This window comes from Nothobranchius furzeri, chromosome 7, assembly GCF_043380555.1.
Source record: "Nothobranchius furzeri strain GRZ-AD chromosome 7, NfurGRZ-RIMD1, whole genome shotgun sequence".
Classification (NCBI taxonomy): Eukaryota; Metazoa; Chordata; class Actinopteri; order Cyprinodontiformes; family Nothobranchiidae; genus Nothobranchius; species Nothobranchius furzeri.
In genome coordinates this window covers 24,042,340-24,063,417 of record NC_091747.1, presented here as the reverse complement: position 1 = coordinate 24,063,417, position 21,078 = coordinate 24,042,340, and the positions used below count along the sequence as shown (strand labels likewise).

Here is a 21,078-nt window from a genome sequence, read left to right as displayed (position 1 = left end):
TGAAGTCTTAAAAGAAAAAAACTTTGGGATCTTTGTGCCGCTCTAAATATAAAAAGATGGTCTAATGAAATTTTATTAATAACATCTAAAGGTGATTCGTGTCACTAGATTGTTGAGACTGGGATTTTAAGCATTAGTTAATCTTATGAGGCTTTTTAAAGGGACACATTCAAGTTTTAAAGTCAAACCAAGCAAGTATTTGTGCTTAAAATAGAAAGGCAATATAAAAATAAAACAGAAGATGAATTCCCTGTTTTTCTTTTTAGATTTGACTGAATATTTAATATTTTGTTTTTGCATGCTTTTCACTGTAGGTGGCGACAGTGCGCCAAGAGGTTAGAAAAAGAAGTAGGGGTACGAAGAAGAAGAACAAGAAGAAAGCGGCTTCTTTTCCGCGCTAATAGGTTTTTCCCATTTATGTAATGGAAAATATACTAAGTAAGTGCGTTTCTCTTACGGAACATATATAATTTCTACATGAACACAAAAACAGGTCTGTTAAGTGGCGTACGTTTGTCAAATAATGTTAAAGCTGCTATTGAAGTTAGCAATGCGGTTAGCATGGAGGTGCTCGCTGACTAGCATCACAGAACGAAGCTAGTAATGTTGAAATAATGTCAATTAAAGCCTTATTAATGTGCGTAGGTGGGAGGGAAGCGTTTATTGTTTTACAACTAAGTTTTCTTCTCACCGTCACTGTAATTGGTTTAGCTTAATTCATGTTTTAGTGTAAATATTGCAAACATTTTGTTTCTAGAATCTGACGTTTATTGGAGTTTTTAAAACCTTGCCGTCAGGACTGTGAGACACACAAAGCAGCAACATGGAGCTTTCTTCAGTGGAGGAGGGAACTCCCAGCGTCAACATCACCACAAGTGAAAAGGTAAATTAGACAAACACTCACGAATAGAGCATCCCCGGTACGGCACTGAACATTTCTTCATGCAACATAGTTTAAAGAGGGACACCATAGCACTGAGATCACTGTCTTGATTAATAGTCTGTAATGTCTTTTTTATTATTCAATAAGATTATTTTAATTATATTATTTTCCCCCTTCAGATTATGGGATGTACAAGTTAAATATACATGAATTAATATATTTTCTAATAATTACTGTTTCCATGTTGGTGTCGAGGCTTTAGAAAACTTTCTGTTATGCTGACTGTGATGTGGTTCCAGAATCTTACATACTGTGTTTTCCTCCAAAAGAATTTCATCTTTTCATTTTGTTTTTAATTTAAAGTTTAAATTTGTGAGTTGAATAATTTCCAATAACACCAGACTTTAACCAGCAGTCACTGGTTGTTCAAACTAGTTGTTTGTTGTTGTGTGTGAGAGTGTTTTGCTCTCCTGTACAGCACTTTGGTTAGCTGCCATGCTATTTCTAAATATACTTTATAAATAAACTGCTATGGTCTGGTAAATACATCTAGCTCAGTTTGTATTAATAAAAACAACTATTATTTTTAGGGATTTTGATTGAATTTCCTTTTTAATGAGCCTATAAATGTCAGTTCACTCTAACATACATATTGTAGATGTAGATGACCCCAACATTTAGGAAGGTTCTTCAACAGAGGCTCACATCTGTGGACTGAGGTTTAAGATTGAGTGTCTCATTATTGCCTTTAAAGCCAATGGCTATGACCAGAATCATAGTCACTTGGATGGAAAATTAAAGCAGTTTTACTCCAACTAACCCATGTCACAGTAAAGTCACCTATATCTCCGAGTATGGGGCAACTTTTGTTAAACTGCAAAAATTGTCTTTTCTAATAATAACAACTCAGTTATTTGTTTTAGTCGTGTACCAGTTGTGTTTTTACTTAAAAGTAAATCTGCTTTGAAAGAGAAATTCACTGGGTTTTCTTTTTCCTTTCAGGTTGTGGAGCTGCTGAATCAAGCTGCTCTGATGCCAACTGATGAAAAGCTAACAATTCTCAAACAGGTTTGCTGTCTAATTATTGCTGCAAGTACCAACTAAAACACACAAAAATTACAATAACTTAGAACATTCCAGATCTATGATATTTTGAATAAATAATCTGTATTCTAAAGGTTTCTCCTGCTTTTAACATGCTCAACATATAATCTGGCCCTCAATATTAGAGGTGTGAATCTTCACTTGTCTCCCGATTCGATTACGATTATTGGGTCAACGATTCAATTCGATCCGATATCCCGATGCATCACGATTATTTCATATTGATTTGTTTTCATCGATAAATAGAAGATGTCAGATAATTGCTTTTTTTTTAATCAAAAACGTAATTGATACAACCTGCCATCCCTCAAAATCTCTCCATTCACAACAGGTTAGGACAAAACATTTAAGAAGATTTAACAAAGTAAAACAATCTGTTTCCTCGTTCAACACCACGCCTCAGGCTGAGAAAACATGCTTTACAAAATCTCACAAAATCTAAAAAAGTACTGAAAACCCACAGGACACAACATAATGTAGTAATAAAATCCATAATGGGTTCATATATGAGTGTTTAATGTCTCTGAGCAGCTCTAGAGTCAAATATTTATGCTGCAGTTGAAGGGTGTCAGAAATAACACCAAATGAAATGTTTGACTTAGTTTATTTTATTTGAACCCAGTGGTTCGTTTCTGAAATGTTGGAGAATGAATCAAGTTCTGTTTGATGCAGAAAATAATAAAACATAAAACAAATTCTACACTTCCAATAATATTTAAGATGTGTGTTTTATTCTTCCTGATAATAACACCAGCAGAAGGCTGTGGGCTGGATTAGGATTAAAATACCCAGCTGATAGATCTCTTTCACTAACCAGCTAACTACAAACCTTTCCAGTAACCTGTCCTGTGTCACCCTCACCATGTAACCGTCATGTCCATGCTGTCTCTGGAGGAGCAGATATGAGACAAGTCTCCTGTAACCTAAAATGAACCAAAGCTTCCTCCCAGCTTCTCTTTAAGCTGAAGCTAACATCAGTTTATCATCATGAAACAAAAGAATAAAGTGGAACAAGAACTTCTTTCTTCTATTTCTCTCTCCTTTTAACTTCTCCGTGTCCCTAAATAAAAGAGACAGACGATCACGCTGCAGCCGCCGTCATTGACCCCGCCCCCTCCCCCGAGACCGGATCTCCCAGCATTACAACACTTGGTCTGACTGAGCGCTTCCAGGAGAAAAAAAATTAAATTATGAAAATAATAATGCGTGTTTGGAGCATCGCTTTGGAGGGGCGTCCTCCGATCCTCTCGTGTGAGCGGACAGTCTCTCTCTCTCTCTCAGTCGCTGAGAGAGCGGAGCGCGCCGCGTGACAACCCGCTCAATTAACATATTTCACGGCCCAAATCCAACAGAACCGGTCGGGCTGATTTGGTTCCGGTTCGGTCTCAGGTTACAACTCAAGCGCTCAGCCCTGCAGTACCACATTAATGCGGAACCACTTGGTAAATGTGGAGGACGCTCACTCTGACAGATTTGGATCTGTGCTGGTGCCGCCATTAAAAGAACAAAACTACATTCCACCATAATCGATTATGGCGTACTCTTCTACGATGCAGAATCGTTTATGTCCGCATCCCGATGCATCGATTATTTGATTATTTTCCTCAGCTCTACTCAATATGTGCTGGATTATAATCTATTAATCAAGATCTCTTCAGAAAAAGAAGCTGGAGTAAAACAATTTTGACAATATGAATTTATTTCAGGTTCAGGAGCTTATCATCAACAAGGATCCTTCTCTTCTTGATAATTTTTTGGATGTAAGTATGGGCACATTTAGGATTCCTCATTAAATATAACAAGACAAAAAAAGGATTATTTACTCTCCCTGAGTGAGTCTCAAAACCAAGCTGTCATGTCTCTGGATATTAGAACATGTTATATTTCAGCACACATTGTCTTTTTAACTTACTCTTATTCCCGTGTTTTAAACTGTAGGAGATCATCGCTTTCCAGACCGACAAGTCTATTGAAGTGAGAAAGTTTGTCATTGGGTTTATAGAGGAGGCCTGGTGAGTAATGAAACATCCAACATGTCCAAGCTTAACATTGATCAAAAGAAAAGCAGAACTTTCTCAACCTTTTTTTCCTGTTACTGATTTTTCCAGTAAAAGGGACAACGAGCTCCTGGTCCGACTGATCGCCAACCTGAACATGCTGCTGAAGGATGAGAGCGTTAATGTGGTGAAGAAGGCCATCCTCACCCTCACTCAGCTGTACAAAGTTACGCTACAGGTCAGCGTTCCTGTCCCTGAATTCACCAGCTCGCTCCTTACATCCTCGAGATTCTGATTTCTTTCCTCTTGACTTTCACGCCAGTGGTTGGTGCGTGTCAAAACCATATCGGATATGCAGGAGGCATGCTGGAATTTGGTTACACAAATGACCGGGGACGTTTTGATCCTACTCGACTCTGAGAATGATGGTGTTCGCACGCATGCAATCAAGTTCACAGAATCTTTAATCATCACCTTGTCACCGCGAACAGCTGAGTCTGACGTCCCCAAGCAACAGGAAGGGGGCATCAGCCTGGACAGAGTTCCCAAAGACCATTCCTACATTCGCTACGGTACACATCTTAGGATCTTACTGAGACAAAATGTAATGTTTAAAGCAATTTTGATCACTTTTGAAAGTGTCTTTTGCTGTGTGATCAAATGTACAGATACTTTGTGTGAGGAGGGGAAGACTGCACTTGAGAAGCTGCTGACGTTCATGATCCATCCAGCTATTTCCAGCATCAACCTCACCACAGCGCTGGGCTCGCTGGCAACAATCGCCCGACGGAGACCGATGTTCATGTCCAAAGTGGTCCAGGCGTTTGAGACGCTGCACGGTGAGTCTGGTTCCCAGATCCTTCCCAGGATTAGATATCTGTACGAAAACATGATCGGGTTCTCCTTTTCTTTAGATTTTTCTTCTGAGGAAACCTCAGAAGTTTTTCTTTGGAGTTTGTTTCCTTTAGTCAGTCATTTTCATTACCTTTGACCAATGAAACCCTTCAGGTATAAAAACAGCCCTAAACTCTGATGTTTTCAGACGCAACATATAATTGAATAGGTTCTCGATAGTGGAGGATGTTTTTATCATCAAACTGCAGAATATAATCGATTTATTCTTTTTTTAGCTAATCTACCTCCGACTTTGGCCAAGTCTCAAGTCAGCAGCGTTCGAAAGAATCTGAAGCTGCAGTTGTTGGCGGTCCTCAAGCATCCCTGCAGCCTGGAGTTCCAGGGTCAGATCAGCACTCTGCTGCTGGATTTAGGAATGCCTCAGAGTGAAATAACCCGCTGCACGCCCACACCACGGGAGCAGCGCAAAAGACCTCGTTACGAACAATACACAGAGGGAAAGAAGGTCAAGATAGGTGGGTCACAACCACAGACACTGAATTTTTGGAGGTCAATAGAAAATATTTGACTGGAACAGTTGTGATTGCATCATTCTTCATGAGGACTGTCTGTCTGTACTCAGAGCCAGCTCTCATTGAGGATGACGAGGACAAAGAAGAACCAGCTCCCATCCCTGTCTCAAAGCCAGTTGCTGTTCCAGTTGCACAGTCTGCCATTGACCTCACAGCTGAGTTTCTGCGCCCACTGCTGAACCCCGAGAATGTAGCAAACCTAGTGAGCAACCGCTGCCTTTTTCTGTCTGTTCTCCATCACGTTGTTATCCTGTCTCACAGCTCCTCCCTTTATTCTTCCTCAATCAGGTGCTCATTAGCATGGTGTACCTGCCTGATGTCATGCCAGCATCCTTCCAGGCCACATACACACCTGTAGAGTCAGCAGGCACTGATGCTCAAATCAAACATCTGGCTCGGCTGATGGCAACGCAGATGACAGCAGCTGGAATCGGTCCAGGTTAGCAACAAAATTATGCACCAGAAAACTCCTTTAAGCAGCTGTAGGTAACCAGAGTCTGTGAAAACCACATTTATACAGGAGGTGGATGTGTTTGCAGTTCTGGTCCATTATTGTTCATAATAATGACATTTAATATTTAGAATATTCCATATTTGCTGTTCTTGAATTCTAGATCTCAGCAGCCCAACAGTTAGTTATCATTCCAAAAAAAACTAGAATCTCTCTTATTTAAAGAGCAAGTCACCCCCAAATCAACTTTATTTTTCTGGTAAACCATATACATACCTGCAAACTTGTCGCTTTTTGGCAAAAATCACCGTTTTAGAATCCAAATGTGGCGTTCACGTGAATTGTGTAGATCCAAAGGGTTTTTTTTTTTTTTGAGAGGAGGGGTCTTCTGTCGGGTTTCAGTCCCTCTTCTGAAAGTCAATCATAGAAAAGAAAGGGGACTCCTCTTGTTCACAAGCAATCTTTGTTCTAGTGTGTTAGTCACATGTCATCATTTGACCAATCGCAGTCAGACAGCATGCTGCAGCCGATGAGACAGAGCGGCGCTCACAATGAGTGCTGTTGCTCTAACTTCTCACAGCGGTTTTGAGCATAAAATTTGTCAAATGGAACAAAATCACCACTGAAAAACAGTTTTCTGTCGAGGACTTTAGCAGATTTACCTTTTTAGATTTTCCCCAAGGCTGGTCGTGTTTTTTTTTTTTGTTTTGTTTGTTTTGGGAGTTGAGTTGGGAGTAAACACCGGCAGTAATATTAGTAACATAAATATAATTTCTGGTAAGAAGTGGCCACCAGCATGCTACAGCCTTACTCGTTTAAAACAAACCCCAGTAAATGGATCTGGGCACCAGAAGATTTAAGGACGCTGGAGGTAATATTGTAACATTTCTGCTGCATTAAAGAGTCGGATCAGCTTTTGCCCTTAGCTGTGGTTTATTAAAGTATTCAAGCAAAAAGCTGAGATAAAGTTACGTTTGCCTGCAGCTGCAGCTCTTTCTAAACATTTAATCACAACAAACTCATCAGAGCAGCTGCACTTATGACCCAAAACCGTTACCTTTAGGGATGATTACTGTATTCTGGAATATTGGAATATTTTCAGATGTGTCCATGTTTGGTGTTGTGAGTGTGAAATAGTCTCATAATAATTCAAAAAATATTTGATGATCCCTAATAATTCTTGATCATTGTTGTGAGGGATATTTTTTTCTTTTCTCTGAGCAGAGACTGCTAAACCTCATGGTAGAAAAAAGGGTCGCATCTAGCAAAAAATCATGTTGTTGAGTTTATTTTAATTATTCCAACAAGAAGAATATAAATGTCAGAGCAAGCCACTACAAACCCCACAGACGGTGTGTGTGTGTGTGTGTGTGTGGGGGGGGGGGGGGCGTGGGGGGGGGTCACCTTTTTCACACCCTCTGAGTATGCAGGTATGTATATAAATGAGTGTCTCATTGTGCTGTAAACACATGTAGTCAATAATTTGGCATTTTAGTGCATCTTAGTTCAAGTTTAAATATTCTGCTTAAAGCCTAATTTATACTTCTCCGTCAGCTCCACCAGGGAGAGACACGCACACACAGATGGAGACAATTTGCCCTCATGCTTCTCCGTCTCCTGGGGAGCGTTGCAAAGCAATTCCCTGCCAGGGCACCGGAGGGCATAGCGCTGTGGTATCCTGTCTTGTATCCGGTCCAAGATGGTGTTTTTTTTTTTTTTGTTTTTTTTTTTTTTTTGTATTTAAGAGACTTTTTAACACGGACAAATTTGTCCCTCATCCTCCTCCGCCTCTTCATGTGCTCGCCACCTCTAAACTAGGGCCCGACCGATATATCGGCCGGCCGATATTATCGGCCGATATACGGGTCATTAACTCTATCGGCTATCGGCCAAAAAGACGGCCGATATGGCCGATATAGCGCTACCTATCCAGCAGATGGCGCCAGCTTTATGAACTCATGTTGTGGGCTCCACTCCTCGGGGGTGGGGGTGAGGGGTGGAGCCACCATCACAGCACACATGCAGCGGAGCGGCGGAGTCAAGCAGAGACGAGACGGTGATGCGGAAGTAGGAGGTAAGTCTTCAGTTTTAAGCATATTTTTTGTGTCAGTGGTAAGTTGAACGGTAAAATAAGCAGTGATAAACGTATGTTTCCCCTCATCATGCTTCCTAAGTTGGGTTAGGCGGCAACAAAGCAATGAAACGCTGTGCAGGGAGTCCCCCCTCCTCTCCCTAGCTGGGAGAGGAGTAGGGGCGGTAATACGAGAAAATAAACATTCCTCTGCAATAGAATAAATCTATTGTATTTTTCAGCCTTATATTTTACATAAGGCTTATACATTGCCACATACTAATCTAACGTATCTTATTTTTATTTTCCTAATACTGTCGGCTTTGGAAAGGATCAAAACACAAAAGTGTAAAACTCAAAAGTATTTTAATGCCAAAAATCACGTAGCTAGGATGCTGAAACCAGCAGAGTATGACTGAACCGCACTGAGGAGTGAGAGATGACAGAGGACTAGTTATGAGGAGGAGCTGTGAGTGGGAACAGAGGACAGCAGGGGAACATAGGAGGAACTATAAATGAAAATAATTTTAAAGAAGAAAGAATCCTAAAAGGGAAAGAAGAATAACTAGAAAAAAAAACCTAACAACAAACGGAAGATGAATACTAAATGAGAAACCCTTAACAGCTGGGAAACCAAACAAAAACAGAGCCATTGGTTTTGAGCCACAATGTCTAATATCATTTATTTACATGATAATTTTTTAACTTTTAAGTATAAAAATGCCACATTTAATGTATTTTACTTTGTCTTAGTATCAACAGATATATAACTGTACTTTTATGCTGATTATTTTATTACAGATGGAAAAAGAGGGTCGTAGTAAGGTGTGGGCCTACTTCACTAAAGATCCATCTGGTGATGTCATCTGCAGCATCTGCTCTTCTTCAGTAGTAGTTTGTGTGTTCTGTTGTTTTTGAGATTGCAAAATAAATCTTATTTGCATTACTTAGATACCCTACTGAGTTTTTGAGACAGTTCTTTGGTGTGTAATATAGAAACAAGATAGCATCAAAAAGGCAGATAATGAAGGGTTTAATCTTAAGAACATTTGTATCTATTTTTTGTGAGGGAGATTTATCGGCCATTATATCGGCTATCGGCCTTTGTTAAAAGTTTTATATCGGTCGGGCCCTACTCTAAACCCACGTTTCCGTCAATGAATAAAACGCTAGCTGCGCATCTTTTCACTCCTTCAGTCATGGGAAATAAAACGTTCATATTTTTAGAGTTTTTCTGCTATGTGTTCTTCAAGCTGCTCCGTGTCTGCCGCTAGATATGCACGGCTCTCTTTATGTTTTTGAGGGCGCAATGGCGGAGCTGTAGACGACAGAGGCGTCCTGACCAATCACAAGCTTGCGTCCGCCCTTGTGAGGGCTCTCCAGCAGGCTTGCAAGGACGGATAATGGCGTTGCGTGTGTCCATCCTGACAGAGACGTATAAATTAGGCTTAAAACTGTCAGTGTTGTACCATCTTTGGTTAAAAACTCTGCACTGCATTTGAATTTAAATCCTCTACACTATGATGTTGGCTGGTACATTGTGATGTCACACAATTAGATGTTTACTCTAATCTCCCTCTGGGATTAATAAAGTATCATTGAATTGTGTGTGTGTGTGTGTGTGTGTGTGTGTGTGTGTGTGTGTGTGTGTGTGTGTGTGTGTGTGTGTGTGTGTGTGTGTGTGTGTGTGTGTGTGTGTGTGTGTGTGTGTGTGTGTGTGTGTGTGTGTGTGATAGCAATAGCGACTCCGCCCTCTCGGTCTGCCAGACAGCAGCATTTGTTGCATTTTTTAAACAGGAAGTGGGAGTGGAGTAAGACAGGTGGGGGGTGACTTACTCTTTAATAAATCACTGAGTTGGAGAAACGACATGCAATCAGTTCTAGGTCCAAGATTCATTATTTGCCATTAGTGTGAAATCTACAGGCCAGGCACATTGCATGTTTTGTGCAGAGTTCTCGTTGATGACAGTTAAAGGAAAGAAAACAAATCAAATCTAATAATGAAATGTTTCGAGGTACAGTATGATTAAAGACTGTATCAGCACAAGTTTAGATACTGGGTACCTCGGGGGGTGGACTACTGGCGGTTGTGAGTGGGGCCCTTTGGGGGTCTTGGCGGTGGCCATGGGTTGCGGCCTGGCGGCTGCAATGCCCCTGAGTAGTTCTGGGTGGGGGCTAGGGGTGTGGAGTTGGCCGGCCCCGTGTGGGGATCTGGGCAGGGCTTTGGGGGTCAGGTCCTGACATTTATGCTGCCAGGAAGAAGGTGGGAACATACGGCAGTGCCTGGCCCGGGCTCAGCGGCCTCGGGTAGACCTTGGCTCCTCTGCTGTTCCATCACAGGGGAGGGGGAGGACCCAACCTTACCTGGATGTCCTATGTCTTATATGTTCTGGAAGCTGTGCAAATGCAGGGATGGGAGTAGATATTCTGCTGGGGTGGGGCTGCGTTGGTTCCCTCGGACTCCATGGAGCTCTGCAATGCTGCTGCTTTGGCCTTGGCAAGATGGGCTGGGGTCTCCATGCCCTGGGTGGCATTTTGGCAATGGAAGTGCCTATTGGGGCCAGTGGGAGCTGGCGCCCTGGAGGGCTTAGGCCAACCAGCCATTCCTCCCCATCCCCACACATTTTTCTCCTCCTGCTCCCTCACATCATCACACAAACATGCACATAGGACTTTGAGGGGTGGACAAGTCAGGGGTGCAGGTATGGACCCCATTTCTGCATTCCTGTGGCTGCCTGCCCCCCAATTTTATTTGCAAATTAAACACTTCCACCAACGACATTCCACGCAAACACACACTTAGGGCCTTGGGAGTAAGCACATTCAACGGCATTTGGCAAGGGGATCTTTCAGCCTCATCCCATGTGCCAGTGCCCACTTCCAATTTTAAACTGCACTTAGACACAGAGGGCTGTGGGGGGAAGAGGGGCGGTGTGGTGGCTAGGGCTGTCACGGTAACCGCAAAAATGAAATATCGCAATATGAAGAAACCCACCGCGCTGCATCATGAGCCACCGCGATTACTGAACTTGATTCAACTCAATGATGCATGTTGAGAAGGATGGCTGCACTGGTATCAAAACGAAACGTTACTTCGCTCCTTTGGGAGCACTTTGGTTTTCAGTATGTGAGCTGCTGCGCAGCCAGAGTCCTTGGCCGAGACAGAGCTGCCACCAGCGGCAAAAAAATAATAATAAACGCTCGGAGACCTGCTGAAGTCCCGGACAAGCACTGCTTCTGCAACCGTCCCGAAGAGAGTTTGAGCCGAGCTGGAGCTCACTCGCTACCTGCAGGAGGAATGCATCCACCCTAAAGAAACCCCCCTGACATGGTGGAGCAACAACCGGGAGAGATTCCCTTTGCTCGCCAGTCGCACGCAAGTACGTGTGCGTTAGTGCAACGAGCGCACCATCCGAGAGGGTTTTCAGTGTTGCTGGAAATATTGCCACCCCTCTCAGATCCTCTCTCAAAGCGTATATAGTTATCATGCTGGTTTTCCTTGTGGGTAACAAGGACGTGACCGAGCTATAAAGCACCGTCATTCGTGTGTGTGAAAGTGAAATGATAGTGCCCCGCGCCAGGTACATGTAATTTTTATGCTTGATTTTAAACAGCTAAACAAAATGGGGACTTGTTTCTTATTTGTTAGGTGCTGCAGCCAAATTTGCATTTAAAAGTTTAACCTCCTGAATTTTGTTGTTTTTAAGTTCAGTCGGACTCCGACTGTCGGAGAAACAAACGTTACTGCGATCTGTGTTGTTACTGCCCTTTGATCTGCATTCAGTAAAGTGTTATAAAAGAAGGCACGGCAATTTTTAACCTTTTTTAAATGTGTAAACATTATGTTTAGATAGTACTGCAATAAAAAGAAAATGCTGCAATAATATCGCACACCGCAATATTAAGCCACCCTGAATCACCGCAGGGGGAATTCCTCAACCGTGACAGCCCTAGTGCAGGCATCAGCTGGCGTAGGCCAGACGATGCCTGCACTGCCCGCTCACCACAGCCACAAATACACCTCATCAACACGCACCAACACTATACTGGAGCAGGCAGAGTGAGACTAGGGGTCTTAGCACACCTCTGTTGTCGCTTGGCTTCCTGGGGCTGGAGGCTAGGAGGGAGATCTGGCCGTCTGGCTGGGGTCTGGGGTGGTGGGTTGCTGTGCTCAGCGTTGGGCGGGGGAGCCTGCTCATCAGCACCCCAGCAGAAAGGGTCAAACTCTGGTAACCGGTGATGGTTGTACCCCCTGTGCAGCAGTACCGGGACCAGAGTGAATAGGGTGTGTATGGGGAGCATGAGTGGGTGTCTGGCATGCATTTTTGTGAGTCTTAGGTTGTATGTGCATGTGTGAGCATGAAGGAGGGAGTGTGTGACTGTGTTTGTGTATGACTGTATATGTCAGGTGGGGCTTTTGACTCCTCCCCTCTCCTGGGACTTCTGCGTCTGCCTGACCAATCCCGGTGGCTGCCTGGTGGGATCTGGGTCCCTGGACTCTGTTGGGTCCCCAGCGGGGCTGGTCGCCCCTGGGTCCCGGGACACTGGGTTCCGGGCTCGGCCGGCTAGGGGGTGGGAGGTTGCGGGCGGGCCTGAGGGCTTGCCGCTGATATCTCCCGGGACTCAGCCAGCTACTGGTTGTGGCCCCCCGGGGCGATCCTCTGCTCCTCTCGAGGGGGCAGGGGCTTTTCTGGTCTCAGTCTCCTTGGGGTCCCTGTGCTCTGGGGCAGTACCTGAATCTCTGGGACTTGGAGCTCCCTCCGTCTCCTACACATCTTTGGGGGGCAGATCTGTGGCCCCTCACACTCTGTTGGACGCTCCTATAGAGAAACCTTACATGGGTACACACGACGCACACAGGTGCTCACATGGTGCTCTCATAAGTATGGACTTGGGCACGTTCAACACATATCATCTGTGGTTGGCACTAAATGCACTGTGATGTATGTGTGATTGTTCAGTTAAACAATGTTGACTTTATATTTCTTCATCAGGTTGACGCGGTGATAGCTTGCTCCTGTTGTATGTGTGTCCCTTTTCTTTTTTTCTTTTTTTTCCTCCTTCTGCAGGTCTAGAAGCTCTTGTTCATCATTGATTGATTGTTTTTGTGGAACCTCCCCCCCCCACACACACACACACACACACACCTTTTGTCTTTTCCTTTCTCTTTCACCTCTGTCTCCGTGTCTGGTAGGAATAACAAAGCATTCAAAAACAATAACAATAAAGTTTTAAGTATCAGGCGTGACATTAAAAGCAAACGCTTTGATGCTCCACCTGAGAGTAAATCTGTAAGGCTTGTCACCAGCATTCAGACATCAATTCTGTTTACTTCACAGCCAGACAGGACAGGGGGAAAAATAAATTTAAAAAAAAAGGAATACTGGGTACTGCTGAGTTCTATGGTTTTATTCTCTTTCTGACCATTTCTAATACCTGAAATGTTCTGTTGTAGGTCTGGAACAGTGCAAATCCAGAGATGATGAAGGGGGTAGAGAGGAAGAAGAGGACTCTGATACAAAAGACCATGCTGTCAAGCATAAAATTCCTTCTGAGATGGTGGGTCAGGCCATTTCTGTAGTGGGGAGTTACACTGGGAAACCCCTCAGCACAGAAGCTCCAGCTGTCAAAAAGCTTCCTGAACCCATTCTCCCCTCGGCACAAACCAAGTGAGGCTGCAGCTCAGAGAAAACGTCACAGTCAGAAACATCTGCAGCACCTGTAATTTGATTTTATTGTTTTTCTGCAGGATGAGCGGGGCAGGTGGGAGGAAAAAGGTGTTTCGACTGTCCGACGTTGTTCAGCCTTTTTCAGACTCCCAGATTGAGGTGTTAACTTCCAAAGCGGTGAAGCGCATTTTGCTCTCAGAAAAGGCGATTTCTCAAAGTGGAATGTCCCATGTGAGTGATGGTTAGGTTTTATCACCAGGTTTATGCTCGTGTGGGTTCCCCTGCATCCTGTGGGATTTTTGACTGTTTCTTTATGAATCAAACTGTGATGATCAGTAAAGGAATGGTTTAGGCTCTAACTGGAGATCTCAACCAATCAGGTTTGAGCAAATAATAATAATAATAATAATAATAATAATACATTTTATTTAAAAGCACCTTTCATGACACCCAAGGGCATTTTACAGCAATAGAGATAAAATCAAACACAGCACAAAAAACATCTAAAACACTAATGAGAACATTTAAAAACAATAGTTAAAATAACTATTTAACTAGGTGGTAAAATCTTGTCTGCAGAGCTGGGTTTTCAGTTTGGATTTAAAAAGAGGGAGAGAATGAGTGGTGCGGAGGTCAGGGGGAAGAGCATTCCAGAGGTGGGGAGCAGAGCGACTGAATGCTCTTCTCCCCATGGTGACGAGGCGAGCTGAGGGAGCCGAGAGTTGAGGAGCAGAAGAGGAACAGTGAGCGGACGGGGGTGGAGATGTGAAGGAGATCAGACATGTAGGATGGAGCAAGGTTGTTGGGAGCTTTGAATGCGATGAGCAGAATTTTGAAATTGATTCTCTGATGGGTAACCAATAAAGTTGTTGCAGGATGGGCGTGATGTGGTGAGAGATGAGAGTCCTAGCGATGACACATGCTGCAGCGTTCTGTAGAAGCTGCAGTTTATGGAGGGATTTGTTGGGGAGACCAAAGAGAAGCGAGTTGCTGTAGTCTGTCCTGGGAGGCTAGGTTAGGATGGCAGTAGAGTGAGGGGTAAGTGATGGACAGAGACCGGAGGTGCTACGTAGGGGTGCACCGATACCGATACTGAAATCTGTATCAGTGCCAATATGATACTGATTTCAGTATCGGTAAAAGTTAACCGATACCAGGAACCGATACCAATGCAGTTGCTTGAAAGTGGCTTCACTGTAAATTGTTGTTTCTGTTCACTTAATATTTTAGTTTTGTGATGATTTCTATTCATATATTTTACTTTTTATCTACCTCACAGTATTTTCCTGTTGAAAGCAGAGAAGAAAGTTTCATCTGTATTCCAAATCATTGCATTGTTTTGTGTGGGAGAGGTATCGGCGAGTACTGAGATCCAAGTATCGGTATCGTATTGGTTTGAAAAAAAGGGGTATCGTTGCATCCCTAGTGCTACGCAGGTGAAAATAGGCAGACCCGGTAATATTGTTGATGTGAGTTTGAAAAGAAAATGTGCTGTTGAGAATGAGACAGAAGGTCAGGGAGGAGGACCGAAGTGAAGTTGTGGGTTTGGTTGAGAGGTAGAGCTGGGTGTCGTCGGCGTAGCAATGGAAGTTAATTTTGTGTTTACGGAAGAGGTAAACTAGCGGGTGAAGGTAAGTTAAGAGAAGGGGCCCCAGGACAGAGCCCTGGGACACACCAGCGGAGACAGGAACGCTAGTGGATTTAAAAGATCTCAGCTGAACAACCTGTGTGCGGTCAGAGAACCAAACAAGAGCAGTGTGCTTGATGCCTTTAGATGACAGTCTGCTGAGGAGGGGGCTGTGGGAAATGGTGTCAAATGCTGCTGTGAGATCAACAAGTATGAGAATGGACAATATACCAGAGTCAGAGGCAGTGAGAAGGTCGTTGGGGGTTTTCCGAAGGGTTGTTTCAGTGCTGTGGAGAGGACAGAAGCCAGATTGAAACTGTTCGTAGATGATATTGGTGATGAGGTGGTTGTGAAGTTGAGATGCAACAGAATTTTCAAGAACTTTAGAGATGATGGGTAGATTGAGATAGGATGTAACAGCAGTAGCTCAACAGGTTGAGCGGGTTGTCCAGTAATCGGAAGGTTGCAGATCCGATCCCGGCTCCGGACAGAGAATTCTGCTGTTGTGTCCTTGGGCAAGACACTTAACCCACCTCTTGCCTGCTGGTGGTGGTCGGAGGGACCGGTGGCGCCTGTGCTCGGCAGCCTCGCCTCTGTCAGTGCACCCCAGGGCAGCTGTGGCTACATCGTAGCTCATCCCCACCAGTGTGTGAATGTGTGTGAATGGATGAATGATACACTGTAGTGTAAAGCGCTTTGGAGTCCTTTCTCTGAGAGGCGCTATACAAGTGTGGCTCATTTATCATTTAAGTTATTGAAGTTTGTGGGGTCTGGGCCAGGTTTCTTCAGAATGGGTGTGACTGTTGCTGTTTTGGAAGTGAGAGGGGCAATCCCAGATCTTAGGGAATGTTGAATGATATCAGTGATGAGAGGGACAAGAGAAGAAATGCAGATTTTGACAAGAGCTGTGGGGATGGGATCGAGCCCACCGGAGGATGGTTTGGATTTGAGGATGGGGGGGGGGGAGAGAGTTTATAAATAGTTGTTTTGATTAGAATTAATAAAATCAGAATAATGAGCAGATTTAGTAGATGAGAGGTGGTCCTTGTAGAGCATTTTGTGAGCCGAGTACGTTTCTACGTGTATGGTTAGTCCAGTTTTCTTTGACGTCCTTGGGCTTTGAGCTGGCGGAGGGCAGGGGTGAACCATGGTGACGAGCAGATGGATGAAACGGGTCTGGTCTTTAGGGGAGCGTGGGTATTCAGAATAGAGAAATTATTTTTAAAAGCCGATTAAAAAAATAAAATTAAATCGGTCACCTGTGTGGCCAACTGCCGCCACTACTAGACTGAGGAAAGGACCCAGTTTTTTATTTTATTTTTAAATGTTTTGAGTTTGTTTTATATTTGAAGTTCAATAAATATTAAGAGATTTATTGACTTATTTCATTTATATTGCACACAGTGAGTGTTCATTTGACTTTCACAGTTAAAGTGGTGCTAAAACGAATATATATCGGCCTTAATAATCAGATTTAGATTTCTGCTGCAAATTTCTTTAAAAATCGGTATTGGCATCAGCCTTAAAAAAACAAAAACCATATCGGTCGGCCTCTTAATTCAGAAGGTGGAGAGGTTGCTGGTGTAGCTGGAGACCAGGTCATCGGGTGAACTGTTGCTTTTGGGACTGGGAAGAGTTTTTGCTGGAAGAAAAGGTGTCAGCGTTTATTTTTTAATGTTGTGGAATAAAATAGTCCGAGGAACAATCATTTTGAACAGAGGGAGGTTGATATCAAAGGTGGCGAGTAAATGATCAGAGTACGGACAAGGTGAGAGTCTGGGGGTGATACCAGAGCAGCAGACCAGATCCAGGATATGACCTTTACAAAAAAAACCACAATTCCCTTTTCTATCAGCGCCCGTGTGGCACCATTTAACATGTCTCTGCTTGAATGAAACCAAAGAAACGATTAAGGCCAGAATGAATGTCTCCAGCTGATTAACTTTCAGAGTAGATGTCTTTAACCAGGTGAGTCTTACAGATAGCTAAAGTCTGAGGTGTTGGTCGACGAGTCGTCATGAAGTCTGAGCGATGACAGCGTGAGGTGTGTGCCTGGTGCAGGTCAGGGTGAAGCTGCTCTCCAGGCTCGTCACACAGTTTGACGGGATGATGAAGGGAGACGTCCTGGAGTTCATTCTGGATGACATCAGAACAAGAAGCGACCTGGCGTTTTCTCTCCTCTACCAAGAGTACAACACATACCTGAGCCAGCTGCCGTCAGGTCTGCTGGACAGCTACGACCACTGTCTCTACACGCTGCTGTCGGGCCTGCAGGAGAAGCCTGAGCAGAAGGACGGGTGAGAAAATGGATCCCTTCTGCTTTTAGCCGTTTAGCTGTTGGAACAGAAGGATTATGAGGTCGTCTGTCTTTCAGGCTGTTTACAAAGTTGGTTTTGGAGGCTCCCATCATCACAGAATCGGCTCTGGAAGTGATACGACGTTACTGTGAGGACGAGGTAAGACAACAAAAAACACGCTGCTGCTCAGATTCTGATTCCTGTAACTGCTCACCAGCCGTTTGTTTCAGTCTCGTGTTTATTTAGGCATGACGACGCTGAAGGAGCTCATCATCAAACGACCGTCCAGACAGTTTCAGTACCTTCATGTCCTTCTGGATCTCAGCTCACATGAAAAGGAAAAGGTGATGCTCCACACAGACAGCTGAAGAGCACGCCCGTTCCTGAGGAAGTTCTGTGCTGAAGCAGCTGTTGATTCTTTCAGGTGCGCACCACCGCACTGGCTTTCCTGAAACGCATGTATGAGAAGGACCATCTCAGAGACTACATCGAGAAGTTCGCCCTGAACTACCTGCAGCTACTGGTTCACCCCAACCCTCCCTCTCTGCTGTTTGGAGCCGATAAGGACACAGGTTCACACCACTGGGAAAGCGTCGATTTCACTGCAAACTGATGTTTTCTTTTCTTTTGGGGTTTTATGCGTTTTTCTCCAGTTTAGATATTTTGGAACCAGATGATGAAAAGTTTTAGGTCTTATATGGTCCACTACTTCCTGTTATGTTTCATTCAGTAGTGAAACTGGAGTTCCTGAAGGCCTCCTCTGTGCTGTTTTTGGTACCAAATCACATGAAAATCTCCTCTGTGACTTTCTGAGTGCTCTCCTGTTTCCACTAACAGAGGTGGCTGCTCCCTGGACCGAAGAAGACGTCAGACAGTGTCTCTTACTCTACTTGTCTCTGCTTCCTCTGAACCACCGGCTCGTCCACGAACTGGCTTCTGTTTACACCGAGGCCATAGCTGACATCAAACGTAGTGTGCTCCGCGCCATCGAGCAGCCCGTAAGTAGCTCTGATCGCATCTGTTCCGTTTGTTTTGCTTTTTGTTTCAATTCTGTTTATTCAACAATTTCCTTCAAACCAAGTTTAGATGGAAACTTGCATAAAAAATGCCGATTATCTGTATGTGTTTTGGGTAGATCCGTGGAATGGGGATGAACTCTCCTGAGCTGCTGCTTTTGGTTGAAAACTGCCCAAAAGGAGCAGAGACTCTGGTCACTCGCTGCCTGCACATTTTAACAGATAAAGGTGAAATGAAAGGCTGCTGCTGTGTGTTCTTCTGCACTTGTTTAACCAGAAGCACAAACTGACTCTTTTTTTTTTTTTTTTTCTTTTAGTGGCTCCATCACCAGAGCTGGTGGAGAGGGTCCGGGATCTGTACCACAAACGGGTCGCAGATGTTCGCTTCCTGATTCCGGTCATAAATGGTCTAGAAAAGGTGACGTTTTCTGTGCGTTTTGTCTTTATTATTCTTTTTGTCTACATTTCAGTAATATTTTTTTCCGTTTTTGCTCCTCAGGCTGAAGTCATTCAGGCTTTACCGAAACTGATCAAACTCAACCCGATCGTAGTGAAGGAGGTGTTCAACAGACTCCTGGGAACGCAGCACAGTACGAGCAGCTTTGTCCTTCAGTCTCGCACCATTTTTATTTAACCATCACTTCCTGTGGATGAAATATTCTAACTTTTGCTGCAGGTGAAGGAAGCTCGTCGGTGTCTCCTCTGACTCCAGGAGATCTGCTCATTGCTCTCCATAACATAGACTCGAGCAAACGTGACATGAGGTCAATCATTAAAGGTCTGTGTTGATGAAAGAAGAGGCTGAAAGTTTTCTATGTTGAATTTAAACCCGTCGTCGCTTCACATCAGCTCTGCTGTTTGATGTTTTTTCCAACAGCAACTAACCTTTGCTTTGCGGAGAAGAACGTGTACACATCGGAGGTTTTGGCGGTGGTGATGCAGCAGCTGATGGAGCAGAATCCACTCCCCATACTCCTCATGCGCACCGTCATCCAGTCGCTCACCATGTACCCCCGACTGATTTTATTTGTCATGAACATCCTGTCCCGCCTCATTGTCAAACAGGTCAGCCCGTCCATGAATACGTTTACAGAACTGCAGAAACTCACTCAGTAAAAGTGTTTATATACCTGTTAAATGATGTTCTGCCCTGCAGGTGTGGAAGTATCCGAAGGTGTGGGAGGGCTTTGTGAAGTGCTGCCAGAGGACCAAGCCTCAGTCTTTCGCTGTGCTCCTCCAGCTGCCTTCTGCTCAGCTAGAAAGTGTTTTTGAACGCTGCCCAGAGATGAGAGCTCCTCTTCTGCAGCACGTCCACTCCTTCAATCCTCACCAGGTCAGAGCTCAACCTTGTTTCTGTCTGAGCTTTTCACCTTCATGAACAGTTCCTCGTCATCCGATCGCTCTTTTTTCTACAACAGCAAGCTCACATACCCGCCTCCATTGTGGCCGTGTTGGAGGCAAATAAAACCCCAGAGCCAAAGCCAGAGGAACCAGCTGTGGAGGAAGAGGTAGCCTGTGGAGTTTCGTCTTCCTGTGGTAATGTCTGAGCGTTTAAATTCAGAAAGAGTTTTTTTATGTTCTGTTCGATGTTTCAGACGGACCAGGCTTTGGATACGCTGGTTGTTGAGGAGCCTGTTGTCAGGACACCAGCAGACCCAGACATCCCTTCACAACAAAATCTAATGATTACAAAAGTTGACGAGGAACCGATGGAGCAGGAAGAGGCCGACCACATAGCTCAGGAAAAAGCTCTTCGTGAAATATTACAGGTAACATGAACCTTCATGGAGCCACATGTAAAAGTAGATATTTTTTTCTCTGCTTTCTCAAAACTTGATAATTGCTTTATATTGATAATGTGCTGATATATCAGTTCTGTTATTGATAAACAATGCAGAAGTGATCAATTGCTTTATATTGATAATGTGCTGATATATCAGTTCTGTTATTGATAAACAATGCAGAAGTGATCAATTCTTATCTATGAAAACGAGATGCCTAAACACGGTTTGGTTTGTTTTTAATATCACTAAAACTGTGATTTTTACAGGTGGAATTGGAAAAGGCATCCGAAACATCTCACCCTGATCCAGACTCGGCTGAGGAACCGATGGAGGAAACCCAACCTGAACCATCTGATTACCAGAAATCAGTCAAGGATCCTGAAAGCAGCATCACAGAAGCTGAACCTGGAAGTGACAGCGAGGAAGTGGTGTGAACAAACATTTCTTTCCTCTGCAAATCTCACAGAATTTCAAACACATTTTCTTTCCTTTGTTAAACAGATTGTTGAGACACTTTTAAAGTATTTTGTCTTTATGTTGGAAATGAGTTGGAAAATTAAATAAAGACAGTGATTTGTGTGAATCTGAGTTTTATCCACCTTTATAACATGCAACAGATTTTTTAAAATCATGACTATTCTATTAACTTATTGTTTCAATTTCACTGTGCTGCTTAGTTTTAGTTAGAACCAATGAAATTATCTGCAATACCACGAAACCCCATTAAAACATCAAAATGTCCCAAGTAACTT

At 43.7% G+C, this 21,078-nt stretch overlaps 1 protein-coding gene across 2 annotated transcripts; it reads left to right on the top strand.

The window, feature by feature from the left end:
• The first annotated feature begins 309 nt into the window (after window positions 1-309).
• On the top strand, window positions 310-20,909 carry sympk (symplekin). Of its 2 annotated transcripts, none has more exons than XM_015977310.3 (27): window positions 310-438; window positions 758-883; window positions 1,886-1,951; window positions 3,694-3,747; window positions 3,926-3,999; window positions 4,096-4,222; window positions 4,307-4,556; window positions 4,653-4,823; window positions 5,115-5,354; window positions 5,462-5,613; window positions 5,700-5,850; window positions 13,389-13,602; window positions 13,683-13,833; window positions 17,291-17,526; window positions 17,604-17,685; window positions 17,757-17,870; window positions 17,951-18,098; window positions 18,364-18,524; window positions 18,662-18,770; window positions 18,860-18,960; window positions 19,042-19,132; window positions 19,219-19,320; window positions 19,420-19,607; window positions 19,699-19,875; window positions 19,961-20,050; window positions 20,138-20,311; window positions 20,593-20,909. In XM_015977310.3, the coding sequence occupies exons 2-27, from the start codon at window positions 824-826 to the stop codon at window positions 20,758-20,760; spliced, it is 3,651 nt and encodes a 1,216-aa protein (XP_015832796.3). In that variant the 5' UTR covers window positions 310-438; window positions 758-823; the 3' UTR covers window positions 20,761-20,909. The 2 variants fall into 2 exon arrangements, with proteins under 2 accessions (XP_015832796.3, XP_015832798.3); XM_015977312.3 differs by having other exon boundaries at window positions 326-438; window positions 798-883.
• Window positions 20,910-21,078: the final 169 nt, after the last annotated feature.

Coding starts and splice junctions, on each gene's coding strand:
- sympk (XM_015977310.3), top strand. CDS start 824: ATGGAGCTTTCTTCAGTGGAGGAGGGAACTCCCAGCGTCAACATCACC. Junction 5,355..5,461: donor GGGAAAGAAGGTCAAGATAG/GTGGGTCACAAC, acceptor GTCTGTACTCAG/AGCCAGCTCTCATTGAGGAT. Junction 19,321..19,419: donor CATGAGGTCAATCATTAAAG/GTCTGTGTTGAT, acceptor TTTTTCCAACAG/CAACTAACCTTTGCTTTGCG.